We start from the raw sequence: 17997 nt of genomic DNA on the forward strand, positions 1-17997 counted from the left end.
TATTTCTGGCTAAACGGCCTGTGAAATGCGGGGCTATAAAGCCAGACCTGGCGGCTGGCGGCGGGAAGGGAGGCAGCCCTAGCCTGGTACCCTGCTGCCTTCGGTGGGGTGGGCATATCCATCCCCCCCATACACCCCTACATCCCTCCATCCACCCCTCCATCCCTCCATCCACCCCTCCATCCCTTCATCCACCCCTCCATCCACCCCTCCATCCCTTCTTTCATCCCTCAGTCCATCTTTTCACCCCTTTTTCCACCCTTCATCCACCCCTTCACCTCTCCCTCCACCCCTCCATCCCTCCGACCCCATAACGACAGGACACCTATAGGACAGCCTCTTACAGCTTCCCTGGCATTGTACCATTTTTTTTTTTTCCCCTGGGACCGGGGACAGCGGCTGATCACCCAGGGCTCCTCTCACCCCTCAGCCATCGGGGGGCCCGTGCCGTCGGGGGGGGCCACCGGTGCCGTCCACCGTGCGACCCCCGCGCTGTGGCTCTGTTGCAGGCAGCAGCAAGGGGAGCGGAGCGGCGGCAGGCAGCGCGGAGCGGCCGCCTTTCCTCTCGCCCTCACAGCAGGACTTTAAGGAGGAGAAGGAGAAGCCGCTGGGACCCTCCTCGCCCTCCTGCGGGGACCGGCAGCGCGACGGCGGGGACCGGCAGGCCGGAGCCGCCAAGAAGAAGACGCGCACGGTGTTCAGCCGCAGCCAGGTGTACCAGCTGGAGTCCACCTTCGACATGAAGCGCTACCTGAGCAGCTCGGAGCGGGCCTGCCTGGCCTCCAGCCTGCAGCTGACCGAGACCCAGGTGAAGACGTGGTTCCAGAACCGCCGCAACAAGTGGAAGCGGCAGCTCTCGGCCGAGCTGGAGGCCGCCAACATGGCGCACGCCTCGGCTCAGACTCTGGTGGGGATGCCGCTGGTGTTCAGGGACAATTCGCTCCTCAGGGTGCCGGTGCCGCGCTCCCTCGCCTTCCCAGCGCCCCTCTACTACCCCGGCAGCAACCTCTCGGCCTTACCGCTCTACAACCTCTACAACAAGATCGAGTACTGAGCGCCTCCCACCCCGACGGCCGAGCCCCCAGGCTGGGGGGCTCCTGGCAGGGGGGCTCCAGGCACAAAGGGTCGGGGCTGGGGGGGCTCCACGGCCCCTTCCCCAGCTCCGTTTGCCCGGGGGGAGCTCGGAGAGGGACAAAATGGGGGGCCCCGACGGGGCGCAAGCGGCCTGACGCAGCCTCACGGCCCCTGTGTGTGCCCCCCCCACCTCCCTCTCTCCACCATCCTGCCACTTGAAAAGAAAATTAATTATTAAAAACTAAAAAAAAAAAAAGCGTTATTTCAGATCTGTACATATTTTTAAAGGAAATAAAACGTTTTAAGCCTCGTTTGTAAATTTGCCAGCTCCCGGCCGCGTGTTTCCAAAGTGCTGGGGGTGGAAGGGGGTGGGGGGGCACCGTGCATGACTGGGGGTGAAGGGGGAAAAAAAAAAACAGAAAATGAAAAAAAACAGAGAAATAAATGAAAAAAAGGCCGGGGGAAGAGAGGAAGTGAAGGGGTGGCCAAGGGGTGGAAGCAAGAAGGGACGAGGGGAGCTTCTTTCCCTATGGAGATCAATATTGTAAGCTGCTGATCCTGGCCTGTAAAGCTCGTAAATATCGCAAAAAATATCGAAAATACGGGAAAAGCCGTAAATATCGTAACAATATCGCGAATATCGTTAAAATATCGTCAATATATTGAGAAAGAGCATAGAAATCGTAAGAAAATTTATAAATATCGTAAGAAAATTCGTAAATATCGCAGGAAATATGATAGATATGGTAAGAAATATCATAAATATCGTAAGAAATATGGTAAATATCGCAAATATCGGCTCGGGAGGGGGGCTGCCCTGCTTTTGGATTCCCCCCCCCCCCCCCCGCTGATCTGTTCCCCTAATGGGGCCGGGCCGGGCGGGACACCCCCCCGCGGACTACACTCCCCAGCATGCCCCGCGGCGGGGCGCCGCGCCGCGCGCGCTTCCGCCTTTCGAATCGGCCAATGGGGAGGGGCCGGCGGCGGCGCGCCTGCGCAGAGCGGCGGCGGCGGCGGCGGTTGCAGGCGCTGAGGTGAGGGGCGGGAGGCAGCGGGGCCGCGACCGGGCCGCGGGGGCCGGGGAGGGGGCGCCGGGGCCGGGGGTGGGTTCGGGGGCCTCGGGGGTGGGCTCCGGGGCTCATCCGGAGCTCTGGTGGTGGCCGCCGGGTCCCGCCGCGTCGCTGTGGAGGCGGAGCGGCCGCCGCGGCCTGCGCAGGGCCGGTCCCGGTTCCCCCCCCCTCACCCCGCTCGTTCCCCGCAGCTCCCGAGCAGCGCCCGGGCACCGGCAGCGCCACAGCCACAGCCACAGCGCCTCGCAGCTGCACGAGGGAGCAGCCGCGGAGGCGGCGAGAGGAGCCCGGCACTATGAAAACGGTACCGGGGGCACGGGGGGGGGCCCTGAGGGGCTGTGGGGGGCTGTGGGGGGCTTTGGGGAGGGTTCCCTGCGCGGTGTGTGTAATGCCGGTGTTAGGAGCCGGCTGCCGTGCTCGGGGTGTGGGCCGGGGCTCGGTTGGGTGAGGGGGGGGGCGCGGTGCTCCATGGAAATCAGCCCCTGAGTAAGCCGCGGTTCTGGAACCCGTGCGGTTTGTGTGTGGTTTCTGTAAAGGTAGGTGACAGGTAGGGGATCTTTGCGTTCAGATGTTGTTATTTTACCTTTTTTTGTATTAAAAATAGCTCCAGGGTCTCTCGAGTCTCTTTACATTCTGTAGTGCTGCTTTTTGTTTGCTTTATGGGTGGTTTGTAACTGTTGTACTAGACGCCTCAAACACTTGTTTCTTAAATTTTCTGTTGAGTAGATGAGGCTTTTAGCCTGTCCAGTAAAGTCCTCCCAGTCCCTAATTCCTTTAGTTTTTGTGTCTTTGCGCATCCACCTGAAATTACCACTGATGTATGTTTAATTGCTCAAAGAGTAACAAAGATGCTGATGAATCCTTTACTAGAGTTTATATGTCAGTATGTGCGCTGGGTTCTCCAGATGTGTGTCCTTCAGCCAAGTACTTGCACAACAAAGCTGAAAAAAGGGATTAGGAATGTAGTTTTTATTTCCTGTTCTTAAGAGTGCTTATACTCACACTTCATGTTTGAGTAGTTATAGTATGGGTTTCTGCCTGTGTGTTTTTTTTTTTTTTTTTTTTTGAAGGATGTCTTTACCAAAGTTTCCCCTCAGGAATTTTTTGTAGTGTAAGAATGTACAGTGCTTACGTTACTGTACAGCTTGATGGCTGTTGCTGACAATCACAGTGTGCTACATTTGAACCTCATCTTATTTCACCTACTCAGTCTCTCTTCATTTTCATTCTCAAAATCTCACCTCTGCATTTGTACACAGAAAGCCAGGAGTGATAGTGTTACAGAAAGTCAGAGCTAATTCACTTCTCTGCCTTTTTTGAGAAAAGGAAATGTGCTGTTAAGGCCTTAGAAAGCATTAAAAAAGGTTTGGAGGCTTTGTTGGTGTGCATGTAACGAACAGTTTCTTCATCCAGAGCATATGTAAGGTTTGCACTGGCTTACCAGCTGATAGTTGCTGCTTGTAGCCTCAGCTCTACTTTTTTTTTTTTTTTTTTTGTGTATAACTAACTAGTCTGTGAACTGTGTGACGATTGCCTTTAGAGTCGTTGCTCTGTCAGTAAATTTTTGATCTGTTTTTCCTATTACATCACGTTTATGTATTTGCTCTGCATTTTGGTATTTCACGAAGCATAGTTTTCCTCTGTTATATTACTTTTTTTTTTTTAAAACCTATCTTAGAAAAAATCTTAAAGCTATTCAGTAGAAGTATTTTGTAGCAACTAAGGAAGCTGAAGTACTGGAAGGTTACAGAAAACCAGAAACTATTTGACGTTTTATCCAATTGCAGTTCTTGGAAGATCAGGAAAGTCACATGGAATCAGGAACACTTTTTTTTTTTTTTTTTGAGTTTTCAAATCAGATTCTTTCCTGCCTGCACGTTGTTTTTAAAACTTCCTCAGTTTCAGAATAATTTATAAATACTTTAAAAAATATATAACTGCCTAGACAATGTAGTGGGAGTGGGAATATATGGCGATAATCTCGATTTATAGGTAAACAGTACAAAAAGCTTACGATTATTACTCTATAGTATATTTGGTATTTAAATTTCAAAGTTTTTTGTATGGGGAGGAATTCATTGAGGTATTAGACAGTGATAAGCATCTTCAATTTTGTGACTTTGTGAGCAATCTGTGTGTTCTGCACTTTGTGTAAAGACTAAGAAACTTTCCAGCATTCCTTTAAAGTAGCTTTAAGATGCGTCTGTAAGCTAGCTAACTCTCTGGGCTTATTTTCTTGTTACCACTAAAATATATCTGCTCTTTACTGTCTTCAGATGACAGGATCAAACGAGTTCAAGCTAAATCAAACTCCAGATGATGGCATTTCATCAGTCAAGTTCAGTCCAAATACATCCCAGTTTCTGCTTGTGTCGTCCTGGGACACCACTGTCCGTCTCTATGATGTTCCTGCCAACACCATGCGGCTCAAATACCAACATTCAGGGCCTGTCCTTGACTGCGCCTTTTATGTAAGTGAATGTTATTTTATTTTATAAATCTACTGTGCACATGTTAAATTGTTAGTCCATGAAATTAAAGGCATACTTCCTACCTGAAATCTAGGTCTAAAAGAATAGTTTGCTTCTGCTGATTATTCTTTTAACAAACACATTTGTTCTAAATACATGTTTCCTGCGAAGGATGCAGGCTCACAAATAATTTACTTCTCATAGAAGTGGCAGACAAGAGTAAGTTCAGCTGGTTTATGCTGTTTTTCCAATGATGTGGTAAATTGTTTGCGTGTTTCTTAGAGTAGTATGTACCCAGAAATCATTGTTCACGCTGAATGCCCACAGCAATTACTCTTATCTTTTTAACCTTCTCATACTGGACTGTTTTGGAAACACAGCATTGTTCCAAATGAGCCATTTACCAAACACTTGGTTTCTGTATTTTTAACGTGTGGGTCTTGAAATATGTTTCAGGACATTTTTTTTTTTTTTAGTTAATCAGTGGCATTGTTTTCGCTTATTATTTATTATGTATAATAACATGAAATGGAGTGTTTCACATAGCATGTGTGTTTTTTCTTGCTCTGTATTGTGGCATGTCCTCCAGTGACTTCATCTTTGTGTTACTTAATGTTGTAAGGATCAATTTAATTTTTTAACTGTGCTTTTTTCACTTAACATTTTGTCACATAGCTAGAATCACACCGTGGGTCAACACACAGGTTCTCACATGGTTTATAGTTTCCCAAAACTCTTGCAAACAAATCCTTTTTTGAATGTGCCTAGGCAATTAAATGTACAGCGGCCAAGAGAAATGTAGTGCATGTCATAAGGTGAATTTTTTTGCTTAATAGGATCCTACCCATGCCTGGAGTGGAGGATTAGATCAGCAACTGAAAATGCATGATTTAAACACGGACCAAGGTGAGCAGATTGAATTTTGTAAATGGTCTCTTTGAAACAAGTCACCTGAGCTTCAGATTGACACACTTCCAAGAATGAATTTTTTTTTTTTTTTTAAGAGAGATATTTGCTTTAAGCAGTAGCTGTTTAGTTATTTGTTAATAGTCCTTTTGCTTTAAGTTGTCATTGTGCTCAGGAGTCACGCAGCCCTTTCTGATTGCCATGGTAAATCTGTCAAGGGCACTGAACAAGGCAGTGTTTCTTACTGTGTAATTGGAGATTGTGCTGTAACACCTTTAACAGAAGGGTTGGAACTAAACATTTCTAGTGATTAATATTAATTGGGGCATTTTGCATGTGTTTTTCTTTTTCTTTTTCTTTTTTTTTTCCTACCTAATTTTAAGATGAAAATGGAAAGGAAGGAAACAGTTAAATCCTCATCCTGCTGATGGTTCCTGGCATTTCCTTCCTAGTGCCATCTAGCAGGACAGCAGGGTTTGGTGCTTTGCCAGAAAGTTGGGTAGGTGCTTGTTAGAGGACATCTTGAATGGGATTTCTGGTTATCACATCCTGCTGTGCTGTAGGCCGCTGTGTCTCACATCTGGGCAATTAGCTGAGCTGTCCTAAAACAGAGCATGTTATTTTTTAAAGGCTTGTAGTTAGACAAAATGGCAAAGAGAACTTAAAGCTTTTGCTTTGTCAGACTTCATGACCTTATATTACATTCTTCTCTAGCAAAGCACAGTGCCTCATTGTTGAAAAATATGGAACTAGTTTGTCCAACTTCTTTCTGTGTGTAAATGCGTGAAAGAGAAAAACGCTTATCAGCCTGATGATACAAATTGAGTTGCTAGAACTAGCCAATAGCCAGGCTTCACAACTTGTGTGCAAAGTAAAGTAACAAAAAAAAAAGTTAATTTTAGCATAGGTGACTTATTAGAGATGTTTATATGTACCACAAATTAATAAAAATATTAAATCACTTTATTTTTGCCATAACATTAGTATATACACAAATTGTTTTCTATGTTAGTGTCTGTGTCACAAGTGGTGATATTTGATACTGGATACTAAAGTCTACTTCTGAAGATCTTTATGTGGCAGCCTAAAATTCTTAATATCCTTTCATAATATAAAGAGACATAAGTCTAAATTTAACTTTTCTGGTGTTTGCAAAAGTTGTAATTCTGAAGATTGAACCATCTTTTAAAGCAGCTCCTAGCATTTCACTATATCCATGGGAATGCCAGAAAATATACTTTTGTACTGCAGTAATGTGTATTTTTAAAAATTTATTTAAAAAAAAGTCTTTATGCTGACTGCTTGTGGAGCCAATGAAGTTACTCTAAGTTGTATTTTCTTACAGAAAACCTTGTTGGTGGCCATGATGCACCTATCCGATGTGTTGAGTATTGCCCAGAAGTGAATGTCATGGTGACTGGAAGCTGGGATCAAACAGTTAAGCTGTGGGATCCCAGAACACCTTGTAATGCAGGAACCTTCTCTCAACCAGAAAAGGTATGGATTGGATACTGTGTCCCAGGTAAAGCGTTCAGTAATATATCCAGGGAGTGGTTGTCATACAGGTAACCATACAAAGCGTGCTCTTAAACTGAGCTCAATTTGAAAAGTTACTTCTAAATGTAGAAGTAAATTTGAAATGTTGAGAGGTAACTTTTCAAATGTGTAAATGTTGCATTTAAATACTAATATTCAGAATATGTTACAATTTTAGATTAAGACTTTATGCTTTCATCAATAGGAGCGAAACTTAATTCTTTGCACTCCGGATAGAAAAAATCTTACAATTTAAATCAAGTTTGAGGAGAGAAATCCTAACAAAAACAGCATGTGAAATTGAGGCAACCATTGATATTCTTGTCTTACCTTGTTAATGGTTGGCTTGACTGTTGTAATGTGCACTCAGTGATTTCCTTAAGCATTAACTCTTTTGGACATAAGGTCCTGGCAGTAATAAAGTCCAGTTGCACTGAAATGTATGTAGGGGTACAGTAGGAAGGTGTGTGTTTTTCCTGAATTAAAATTTTAGTTTCTGACTATACTCAGAAGTTGAATTGTAATTTGTTGTATTGTAATTTACCTGTCATTGCAATAATGTCTAGTAAATTCAGACATTCATCCAGTATTAAAATCCTCTGTGCTGAGGAGAGACAAAGAGAAGTAAAATATATTTTCTTAAACTTTTTTTTTTAATGCCAATATGGTTTGCTAATCTTTATACTACTTATAGTAGTGTCACTGAAAGAATTATAGAAAAAAAAATTCTGCCTTTCTTCTAGCTTGTGAAACACAGTTTGGCTTGCTGGTTAATTTTGCATGTGAATATTTTCTGCCTATACCTTTTTAAAATTTTATTGAGCTCTGTCACAATGTACTGTCAAGTGATAGGAGCCATCCTTACGATCCCTGTTGCATCTAAATAGCTATTACTTTTGTCACAACATAGCCGAATCTACTTCTGGCAAGACCTTTGTTCAGAATAAAGTAATTGCATTATTTCTAGTTTTGATTTATAGTTGTATGTAGCATGTAAAGAACTGTGATGAATTGCCGACAGAATATCGTATAACGGACAGCCACAGTGAATCAAGCTGCTTATTGGCTCAGCGAGGTTCATTATGTCATTTTTTTAATACTGCCTTTGATAAATGTGTACACCTACTCAACTGCATGACAATGGTTTCATTTGATTGATGATTGTGTGGTGTAGAAAGAATACTCGCTGTACAGGTGTGACATCAGTTTGTAAAGAAGATTTAAGATATTTAATGTTCTTCTATGCCTTTGTTTCTGTACGTGTGTACAAACACTTTGTTTATATGGTAACATTTTGGGATAAATTTTTCATCAACAGCAAGGGAGATCTGAAAATGTTAGTGTTTAACTACTATTAGCTTAAAGTCTGTTTTATATATTAAATGGGATTTGGCAATTGGGGTCATCAGAAATTCTAGGCTACTCTTACACAAGCATTTAAGACATCTCTTATCTTCAGACATCAGTCTTGAGAGGGAAATTCAATAATTGCAGTTTATTTAGAGCAGTAATGCAAGCCTAGTGAATGTAGATTGGCTAAAGGGAGGTTTTTTTTTGCATATGTGGACCTGTCAGGTAGCTGATAGCTTCATATTTTTTTTTAACTTATAAATTGCCAAAAATGTTTATAATACACCAAGAAACAAATTGTTTTTTTTTTTTTTTTCTCTAATATTTTGGTGTGGACTTACCAGAACCAACTAGCTTTATTGGACTTTATCAGAAAACCAGAAAATGAAACTATGTGCTTGAGTTAAATGGTACAAATACATGCCAAAGGTAAATCGAATCCTGGCAGGGTACCAGATCTTTTATGCTTTTCATTCTTCTTCAGAGGTATATACAGTATCTGTTGCCTATGTATTTAGCTGCATTAGATCACTTTTGAAAAGCTTGCCCTGATAGCGTGCTCTTGTGAGCAGCTCAGTGGCAGGGCAGCTGGGAGTAGCTGGATTCCATCTTGCTTGTGTATCAACAATTTGTCATTTGGTACTACGGAGTTTTTGACTATTTTTTTTTTAAACTTAGATTAACAACATCACAAGTAAGAGTTAAGAACTGAATGATTTATATGCTGGATATTTTAATGAGAACTTTGAAAAATAAAAATTAGAACCTCTGCGCCAATTTTTGGAGTAGAGCAAAAATTCCAAGATGTGGATTGCTTTTTTTTAAGGGTATCAAGCATATTTCTTCAGTCAATTTCACTTAGCTTTATTGAAGTACACAAACTACCATTTTTAAATAAATTATATGCAATTTATTTCTCTTTATTAACATGAAATACAGTTTGAAGTATTCTGTCTAAAAATAAACAATTTCTAGATACAGGAAAAACAAATGTGGTTTTATAGGACTAAATTACACCATCATGATTGGATAGTGGATAATGCAAGATGTGCATATCAAGCAAAGATAAAATCTGCACCTTCCTTTTCACCCATTACTTTGTACATATCATCTTCTTGCCTTGAATTATCCAGTAAGTTTAATACTTAAATAATTTTTTAGGAAAATTCAAATAATACAGATTTCCCTTTTGAATTGTACATATATTCTTCTGTACACATGTAACATTTAGAAAGTAATACCAACAAAAAGAAAAAATCTCATGTGTGGAAGGTTGTTTAGATATCAGAGTCTCCAGGTTGGTAATGCAATGAATGTGCTTGAAATTTAGAGTTTTACAAGTGCATATTCACTTCTTTTTTTTGTTGATGTTGCTTTTGTAAATTAGTCTTACGGAGTATGATGCTGCATTGGGTTTGGTTTTAAGGTAAGTGCTAGGTGTAGAATTAAAGGTGTAAGATTTTGAAGTGCTACATCTGCTTTTTAATAAGTAACTAACTGCACACTACTACAGTTTGTTCCAAATTTGTGTTATAAATTGAAGCAAAAGGGAAATCTAGAGCCACACGCTTCATTGCACATGTTACTTGTTTCCTGTAGTGCATGTTGCTGACACCTTATTGTGTATAATGAACAATGGATATCCAGACTAATAAGTGTTAAATACTGTCATTTTCTTCTGAAAAGGTGTACACGCTTTCTGTGTCTGGAGACAGACTAATTGTGGGGACTGCAGGTCGGAGAGTGCTGGTGTGGGATTTGCGGAACATGGGCTACGTTCAGCAGCGAAGAGAATCAAGTCTGAAGTATCAGACCCGCTGTATCAGAGCGTTTCCAAATAAGCAGGTATGAGAACCATCTCAGCAATTATATTTCTGTGGAATGTTCTTCAGGAAAAATGGTGACTTACTTCTTTTAAGCTGACTGGTTCTCTCATTTTAAAAATACTTCTGGTCTTCAAATTTCATAATCCAGTTTTAAGGAAAGAAAATGGTGTTGAGACTCCTTGCTCCAGGTAAACTTTTTGGAAGTATAGCATAACTTTGAAATGTTTGCCACTGACTTACCAGCACATTATTTTTACCTTTTCTCAGTTTTTGTCTCCTTTTTCAAATTGCTTATTTAATGCATTATGATGCTGATACATAGTCTTCCAAATTAAAAAAAACAACAAACACAACCAAACAAAAAACCCCAAATCCACACAAAGTTGCAGTAGAAAAGGTGAAGACAGACTATGCTCAGCAGCCTTTATGCATTGTAGCCCTAGGTTCTTCAACAGGATGTGAACAGAGGCAGGGTTAAAACTAGATGAATGTGAATTTTTTTTTATTTTTCTCACGTCTGACTGTGTCATGCACTTAAGTATCCATGTTCTGTTATCTAGGGCAAATTGTACAATTTAGCTGATCGTAGGGCTGTTCCATGCAGGTTAGCATGGCGTATCTGTGGTATTTCTAGCTTTTTTTTTTTCTTGCTGTTTTTTTTTCTTGCTGTACTTTTTTAAGTACAGCAAGATTTGCTTTTTTAAGTACAAGTACTTAAAGTACTTAAGTTTTTTAAGTACAGCAAGATTTGCTTTTTCTGGCAAAAGCAAGAACTGATTTAGAAGAGAGTTTTCCAATGTACATGATTCTGGTACAGACACTGGGAGACCTAGTTACTTGTTCTTGAACTGGCATGAACACTCCTTGCATTTTCAGTTCCAGTTGTAGTAAAACAAATTGATCTTCCAGTTTATATTGTGCTGTGGATTCTGAAGAAGCTTGCTGTAGCTAGATAGCATTATAATCCTTTTTCTGAGAAGATCGCTTATGGGCTTGAGTCAGAAGTTATAATAAAAGCATCAAGTTGCTCTAAGGGGCTGTAAGGAACTGGATGTGTGGACACCCTTATAATCAGTGTCACCAAAAATACTATTGTAACATCGAGTATTTAGTTTAATGCTCTGAATTTAATTCAATATAATTCTGAAACTAAATAGTTGGAGTATCTATAATATTTAAGATACTTAGGCCCTGGAGGATAGGTGGACAAATTTTGGAAGGCTTTTAACTGTTAATGTTTTTCCCCCATAGCAACTTGCATTTGGATCTGCAGGGGTAATTAAAATCCTCGCCATAAGCTTAAACTTAGGGTACAATAAAAATCTCTTGGAAAGCTTTCTGCATTACTTCTCAAAAGCAGATTCTATTGCTGATTCCATGGATCTGTGGTAACAAAATAAACCACTTGTTATACACAATTAAAGACTATTTATGAGTCATTTATTTGAATTTAGAGGGTTATAAGGTAAGTTGTATGGCAGTCTTTTTTCTATTTACTGAATTCTAATATGCATATCTCGATTTTCTTTGGTAGGGTTATGTTTTGAGTTCTATTGAAGGTCGTGTTGCAGTGGAATATTTGGATCCAAGTCCAGAAATACAGAAGAAGAAATATGCATTCAAATGTCATCGTTTGAAGGAGAACAATATTGAGCAGATTTATCCAGTTAATGCGATTTCTTTCCATAACGTCCACAACACGTTTGCTACAGGTAGAGTAGATATTCTTGTAGATATTCTTTTTTTTTTTTTTGTAACACTTGCTTCAATTCCTATAGTTCTGATTTACCAGGCCTTTACTTCATATGCCTTATTTTTTAAGCCTTTGAATTGTATTCTTGCTTTGAGCATTTAATTTTTAAATTGTTTGATGTAGTGGGAGTTAATTCCTTTAACAGACATCAGGAAATAGTCATTGTGCTCTCTACTAAATAATGTGACTGTATAATCCTGTGTTTTGACAGAGTAAGTCTGTGTAGTTTTATTTTTTTCTTTAGTGTATCATTACTCTTTTTTTCTTTACTGTGTGTCTACTGCCATTCTCTCAATTATCATTTACAGTTTTTTATAATGTTATTTTTCAGGCGGTTCTGATGGATTTGTAAATATTTGGGATCCATTTAATAAAAAGCGTCTGTGTCAGTTCCATCGGTATCCCACGAGCATAGCATCACTTGCCTTCAGCAATGATGGAACTACCCTTGCAATAGCTTCTTCATATATGTATGAAATGGATGACATTGAACATCCTGAAGATGGTATCTATATTCGCCAAGTGACAGATGCAGAAACAAAACCTAAGTGAGTATGCTTCACCTGTATTTGAGCCTTTCTGAGCATTCATCCCAAGATTTATTAATTTTCCTAAATTCATGAATAGCATTATTGATGCCAGTAGATAGTGCAGCTTGACAGTAGGGTTGGTTTTGATTTTATCTTGTTCGCCCAAGCTTTCAATATCCGTAGGTTGATAGACGTCTGATGGATAAAATTGTGCCTAGTTGTTTAGTAGGAGAAGAATGTCAAACTCTTATCCTTTCTGAATAGGTGCTATTATATGAAGCTGTGGAGTTATTGCTAGCTCATTGCTTCAAGAATTAAGTGAAGAATTCAAGAATAATTTATTTGAGTAAATGTTACAGTGTTTGGATATTTGGAACTTAGAATTAATGAAATCTTTAGACGCTGAGTATGCACCTAGCTGCCTCAGTCAGAAGTGAATCTAGCTACTGTGCTGGGAAGGTTGTGTAAAATCAAGGAACAGCTTTCTCGATTCCTGTGTATTGGAGTTGGCTGCAGCCCTCTGATAACACACTTTTCTATCATTGTTGCTGTCAAAATGGGGCAAACTGATTGATGGAGGTAAAAGGTTTCTGTTAAGCTTGTTTTGGAATGAGCGTTACGTAGAAAAAATGCCACCACGGTGCAGAATTACACTGCTTTTCATTATGCTAGTGCAGGATAGGTATTTTTATTTCCAAATTCCTGTGGTTTGTTACTGTTTTTTTGTTCTGTATTAGTACCCAAACCATCTTACACTTTATCTGGTTGTCTCTGTTATCATAAGTAGCTACATCAGTAGCCGTGCATAAGTGATCAAAGTTCTTTAATTTAAAACCAAGAACATTTTCCCCCCTTCCCCCAGTGACTTGCATATTGCTTCGGAGCAGCCATTTTCTCGCTGTAGAGATGTGAGGTGAAAGTTGCAAAGGAATAAACACACCATCTCTACCTTGGAGATGTTTGTTTTAAAATGGATTTGATACTCAAGGAAAAATTGCATTCATAACCATTCCAGCATTTATTTTTATGGCTTCCTCATTTAAAATAAATCCAAAGGTGATTTTTCAGAGTCATGTTAAAGATCAGGTTCTATTTGTTATATACATTTGGGAGGATTTCAGCAAAAAAGAGGTGATACAAGAATACTTGCTGCTGTTGGGCTTGTAATAGTAAGAGCTGCTTTCAGTTATTTTTGTTCATTGCTAGTTATGGTTGCTAATTCTGTAGATGCTTCATTCTGCCGTATGAGGAGGTTAATCTACAATTAAACAATATTTCCTCTTGGCCCTCCATTATTTTCTGAAACAGATGGTTCATCATTTCCTGGGCTGTTAAACACAGCAAGGTTAAGGTTAGACTCTTGGGAATCAGCTAGTTTTGAATCTTATTAGGCTGTAGAAGGAAAACTAATAAGAATACTCCTTAATATCATTTTGTGACTGTAAACAATTATTTATTAGCAAACAATTGATCCCAGAAGGGCAAATTGTTTGAGTCAGTAATGAGCTGAGAAAAGACAGAACATATCTGTGTATTTGGAAAATAATTGTAACGTAATTGCAATGCATTTAGACAGGCATCTTTTTGGACCTGTTTCTATCTTTAAATGAATTTCTGAAAACATTAACAAGGTTTATATGCTTTTCTGACATTTATAAGTTGCTTGTGCCAACCTTAGGACACTAAGAATGATGCATATATTTAAATGTTGCAGTAGTGTCTCATCTCTGTTTTGTTCTAAAAATAAGTTACTTAACACAGAAGGCTAGTAGTTTTAGTTGTTTCATAGTGATTTTTTTTTTGCATATTAAGTCGAATCACTTAACATTTCTGCACAATGAATTGTTAAATGCATCAGGATGGTGCCATATGTTATAAAGAAAACTTGGCAAGGTCAGGCTTTTGATTACCAATACAATACCTAATAATTTAGTACAGTCTATTTATCTCTGCATTTTAAACGTATTTCTGCATTTTAAAATGTTGAATGTTTTACCTCCTTATTACTCTGAAAATTGCTTGTTGAAATGCATTTTTTTTTTAAATTTCAGGTCTACTTAGACTTCTGGTGATCTTTCTTCTCTACAAAAGAGTTACCCACCTGCTAACAAGACTGAGCTAAAAGAGTAGAAGTGGGAAGAACAGTCTATGTGCTGAAGCTATTTTTGACGAATAAATTTTTGCTTGTATGCTGTACTGTGTCCTAGTCCATTGTTACTTTCCTGCTTATAATTGTTTTCTTTATGTGCTGTCTTGTAGCTGAAGTAGTTCAGAACTGTAGGCAACTTTGCATATACCTTTCTACAACTCACTGCATCTTGTAGTACCATTTTTATGAAAACTTGCAATTGTCTTATTATTGCTCAATAAATATACTTAGGTTTTTGAAAATATTTTGTGTAATCTTTTTATGAAGTATGCATTAAAGCCAAACCTTTAACCTACCAGTATTCTCAAGTTCTAGATATTTCTTATGGTAAATTTCTTAACCTTTCACATTTGTCTAGTGAGACAAACTGGGATTACCTTCCTTCCCTATGGATGTTGGCTCTCTAGAGAGAGTTTCCACAGGGCCACGAATTTGTGTTAGGAGTAAGTAGCAGGTTGTCTCAATGGCTTGATCAGTACTGGAGAACCATTAACTATTTCTGGAGGAAGGAACTGAAACACATGATACTTCTGTTTTTTTTTTTCCTCTCTTTAAATACTCCATAAAAGCCTAGAATTAGTGATGCTTGGGAAAAATTGAGGGTAGAGGGAAACAAATGGGGAATTTCCACCTACAGTGGAGAGGTCTGCTCCAAGTCTGCCGGTCTGACCTGGTAGCTCAGCATTTATGGAGCATCACAAGTGGGAAGGTAGAAAAGAAACGGGTAAGAATGGATCCGAAAACCATGCAAGTGTGCTGTTTCCCTCTGTGTCTCATTTGCTACACGGTAAGAAGTCTAATCTGTAATCAAAATAGCAAGATCAAAATGTGACTCCTACACGAGGCTTATCAAAGATGATCAAGGTGTGGGTATTTTGGAAAAGAGTGGTCATTAGATTCATGCTACATTTCCAGTTTCTTCTGTTGTGAGATATCAGTGCCTGTATAGCCAGTGGGAGTACTTTATTACCTGCAAGAAAACAAACTTGTCAACAGAAAGAGTAACAGATCATTCCAAAGAAGGTGGTGAGGGAGAGGAAACCGGACTTTGTACAGAAAGCTAACAAGCTTGAGCTGGTACCAGGTAGAGATAGTAAATGAGGTGTGTGTGGAATGTGTTCTAGTTTGTCATGAGCTAGAGATGAATTCCTTGATAGTATCAACTGCTTGTGAAAGGTTTGAAAACAAAAATCTTTTCTTCCTGAATTAAAATGCCCTCACTACAGTAGTGCCCAGTCTCTGCTCTGCTAGATGTGCACCATCCCTATTCCAATTTTCATTGGCTTTTTTTGCATTGAGGGTTAATGACTACAGGATGCTGGGCAAAGGTTAAACACCTGATGTCAGCATGGGGAGTGATAGTATCTTGGTGTGTTTTTATTTATTGATTTTTGGGAGGAATGGGATGATGCTTTGGGTCTGGGACCTAAACATGGGCACAGAATTATATTGCAGAATACAGGACTGAGCCTACAGAAAAAGGAATTCTGATGATACTTAGAAGCACAACAGCGAACTTGCTTGTGGAAAAGACAGAGACCTGAAATGAAGATGGGTCCAAATAAGTAAACTGGGGTGGCAGAATTAGGCTGGAAAAAATGAAAAGGTGGTTTTCATGCGAAGTAGGGAATACGTGAAACAGAGAGGGGGCAGAAGTGTTTATTAAGCACAGGAAACGAAGTCACACCTAAAGAAAGCAGGGGAAAAAAGAATGAGGGGAGGAATTCCAAATGGTTTGGCTAACAATGTAGACCTGTAATGTAACGTGAGGAAATGATACCACCTGTGCAATTTTTCATTGGTAAGCATCAGGGAAAAAACAACAACAAAAAAAACCTTTTATTAATGATGCACTAAGGACTGCACAAAGGTAGTCTTAGGTATGTAGGAGGAGAGAGATTGGATTTAACTATGTTTTGGCTTAAAAATGGTAGGAGAATTTGTTGTGGCGTGTTGGTGTTTTATGTAGTTAGAGCCTGTTGATAGCAGTGAGGCAACCTGAGTTGTGAGGCATATGAGGAGAGAAACAGGAGTTGGTGTGGGATACAGTTGTCCCTGGCCCAACTAGGTATATGTGCTGTGAGAATACAGATTTTTTTTTTTTTTGTGAGATTAATCTTCCTTTTTTTAAAGCTGTCTTCTAGAACCACGGGTCAAGGCAAAGGTTCATAAGGCAGAAAAATCCTGGCACAAATCTTTGCGACAAGCAGCTGAATGGAGAGGGTGTACTGACTCTTGATCAGAGGAATTGAGATCTAAAAAAGCTCCTTAAGTCATTGCTTTTCGCCATGTAGAGGGCCATACAGAAAACATGGAGTCACAGCCATCATTCTGATAGAGTCATCAATCACCGTTGACTGCTTGCAGGAAAAAATATCACGGCTTGTCTCTCACGAGAGCCTCGTAACAGTGGTATTAGAAGCCAAGTGGCTCCTGTGCCCTGAGCGTTACAAAAGTGTGCTGGTAAGTGTACTTTTTCTGTGGGCCAGTACTTCAAGATAATCAGTGTGTGGTTACTCCATGCAGGTGTGTAGCTCTGCCACATCTCCAGTGTGATGTTTTATGCTGCCACTGCAATTATAATAAATATGTGTAAAAAGATGTGTCCTTTAGATGTGTGTTTTCCCAAGAAAAACCAGTCCCCGCTCGGAGCTCAACTATCTCAACACAAAGACTCAAGCCAAGGCATCGACAATGACCTTTGTGGAGCCGTGTGGGTATCGTGACCTCCGTCCTGCTCAACTGTCTCATGCCTCTGTAAGCACCCAGCAGTTTTTGCTGCCTGGAGAAAACGGAGGGTTTTCTTCAGCTGGAGTCGTGCAGTCGCCGTGTTCGGCAGTAATTCACTTGGTGCATCTGTGAGGATAGAAACAGCCAGTTTTGGGGCATCTACCGTCGGATGCTTTTGCAAATGCTGGCCTAAATGACACGTCCACCAGCCGTGATTGGTATTAGCGGTCTGGAGCAGAACCTACTTCTTTTGACTAGCAGACATCTGCTCTGGTGATTACACCATTAGCTGCTTTTATGTTGTTTAGTATAATCACAACCACAACGCCAGTAATTTTTTAGTCAATATGCAACTGATATGACTTGTAGTCCTCCCGCAAGGTGGCTTTTGCTCTGAAATGCGACAGGCTTCTTTGTTCAAAATAATATTTAAGTGATGCTTTATAATACATTCAGTTATGCAGAATTTGGAAATATAAAGTCAAATACTGGACTCTCCTAGTTACTCTTATAACTAATATGCTAAAGAGACGTCCTGCGAAATGCCTTATGCTCTAAGTGTGTGTGGCTCTTTTTCACTGTATCACACATTTTCCTATAGA

General features: G+C 40.2%; 2 protein-coding genes across 3 annotated transcripts in view; both read left to right on the forward strand.

Moving 5' to 3' along the window:
* Positions 1-1379, forward strand: part of HMX2 (H6 family homeobox 2) — a 6098-nt gene extending 4719 nt beyond the window's left edge. Inside the window, exon 3 of the mRNA XM_068688394.1 lies at positions 510-1379. Within this exon, the coding sequence (XP_068544495.1) occupies positions 510-1054 (545 nt within the window). The 3' untranslated portion in view covers positions 1055-1379. The remainder of the gene's footprint in view (positions 1-509) is intronic.
* Positions 1380-1994: 615 nt separating this feature from the next.
* On the forward strand, positions 1995-14909 carry BUB3 (BUB3 mitotic checkpoint protein). 2 transcript variants are annotated; one of them, XM_068689077.1, is made up of 9 exons: positions 1995-2108; positions 2336-2448; positions 4421-4615; positions 5452-5521; positions 6867-7018; positions 10094-10252; positions 11768-11945; positions 12318-12534; positions 14568-14909. In XM_068689077.1, the coding sequence occupies exons 2-9, from the start codon at positions 2440-2442 to the stop codon at positions 14575-14577; spliced, it is 990 nt and encodes a 329-aa protein (XP_068545178.1). In that variant the 5' UTR covers positions 1995-2108; positions 2336-2439; the 3' UTR covers positions 14578-14909. The 2 variants fall into 2 exon arrangements, with proteins under 2 accessions (XP_068545178.1, XP_068545179.1); XM_068689078.1 differs by lacking the exons at positions 1995-2108; positions 14568-14909 and having other exon boundaries at positions 2196-2448; positions 12318-12538.
* Positions 14910-17997: the final 3088 nt, after the last annotated feature.

Source organism: Anas acuta, chromosome 7 (assembly GCF_963932015.1).
Source record: "Anas acuta chromosome 7, bAnaAcu1.1, whole genome shotgun sequence".
NCBI lineage: Eukaryota > Metazoa > Chordata > Aves > Anseriformes > Anatidae > Anas > Anas acuta.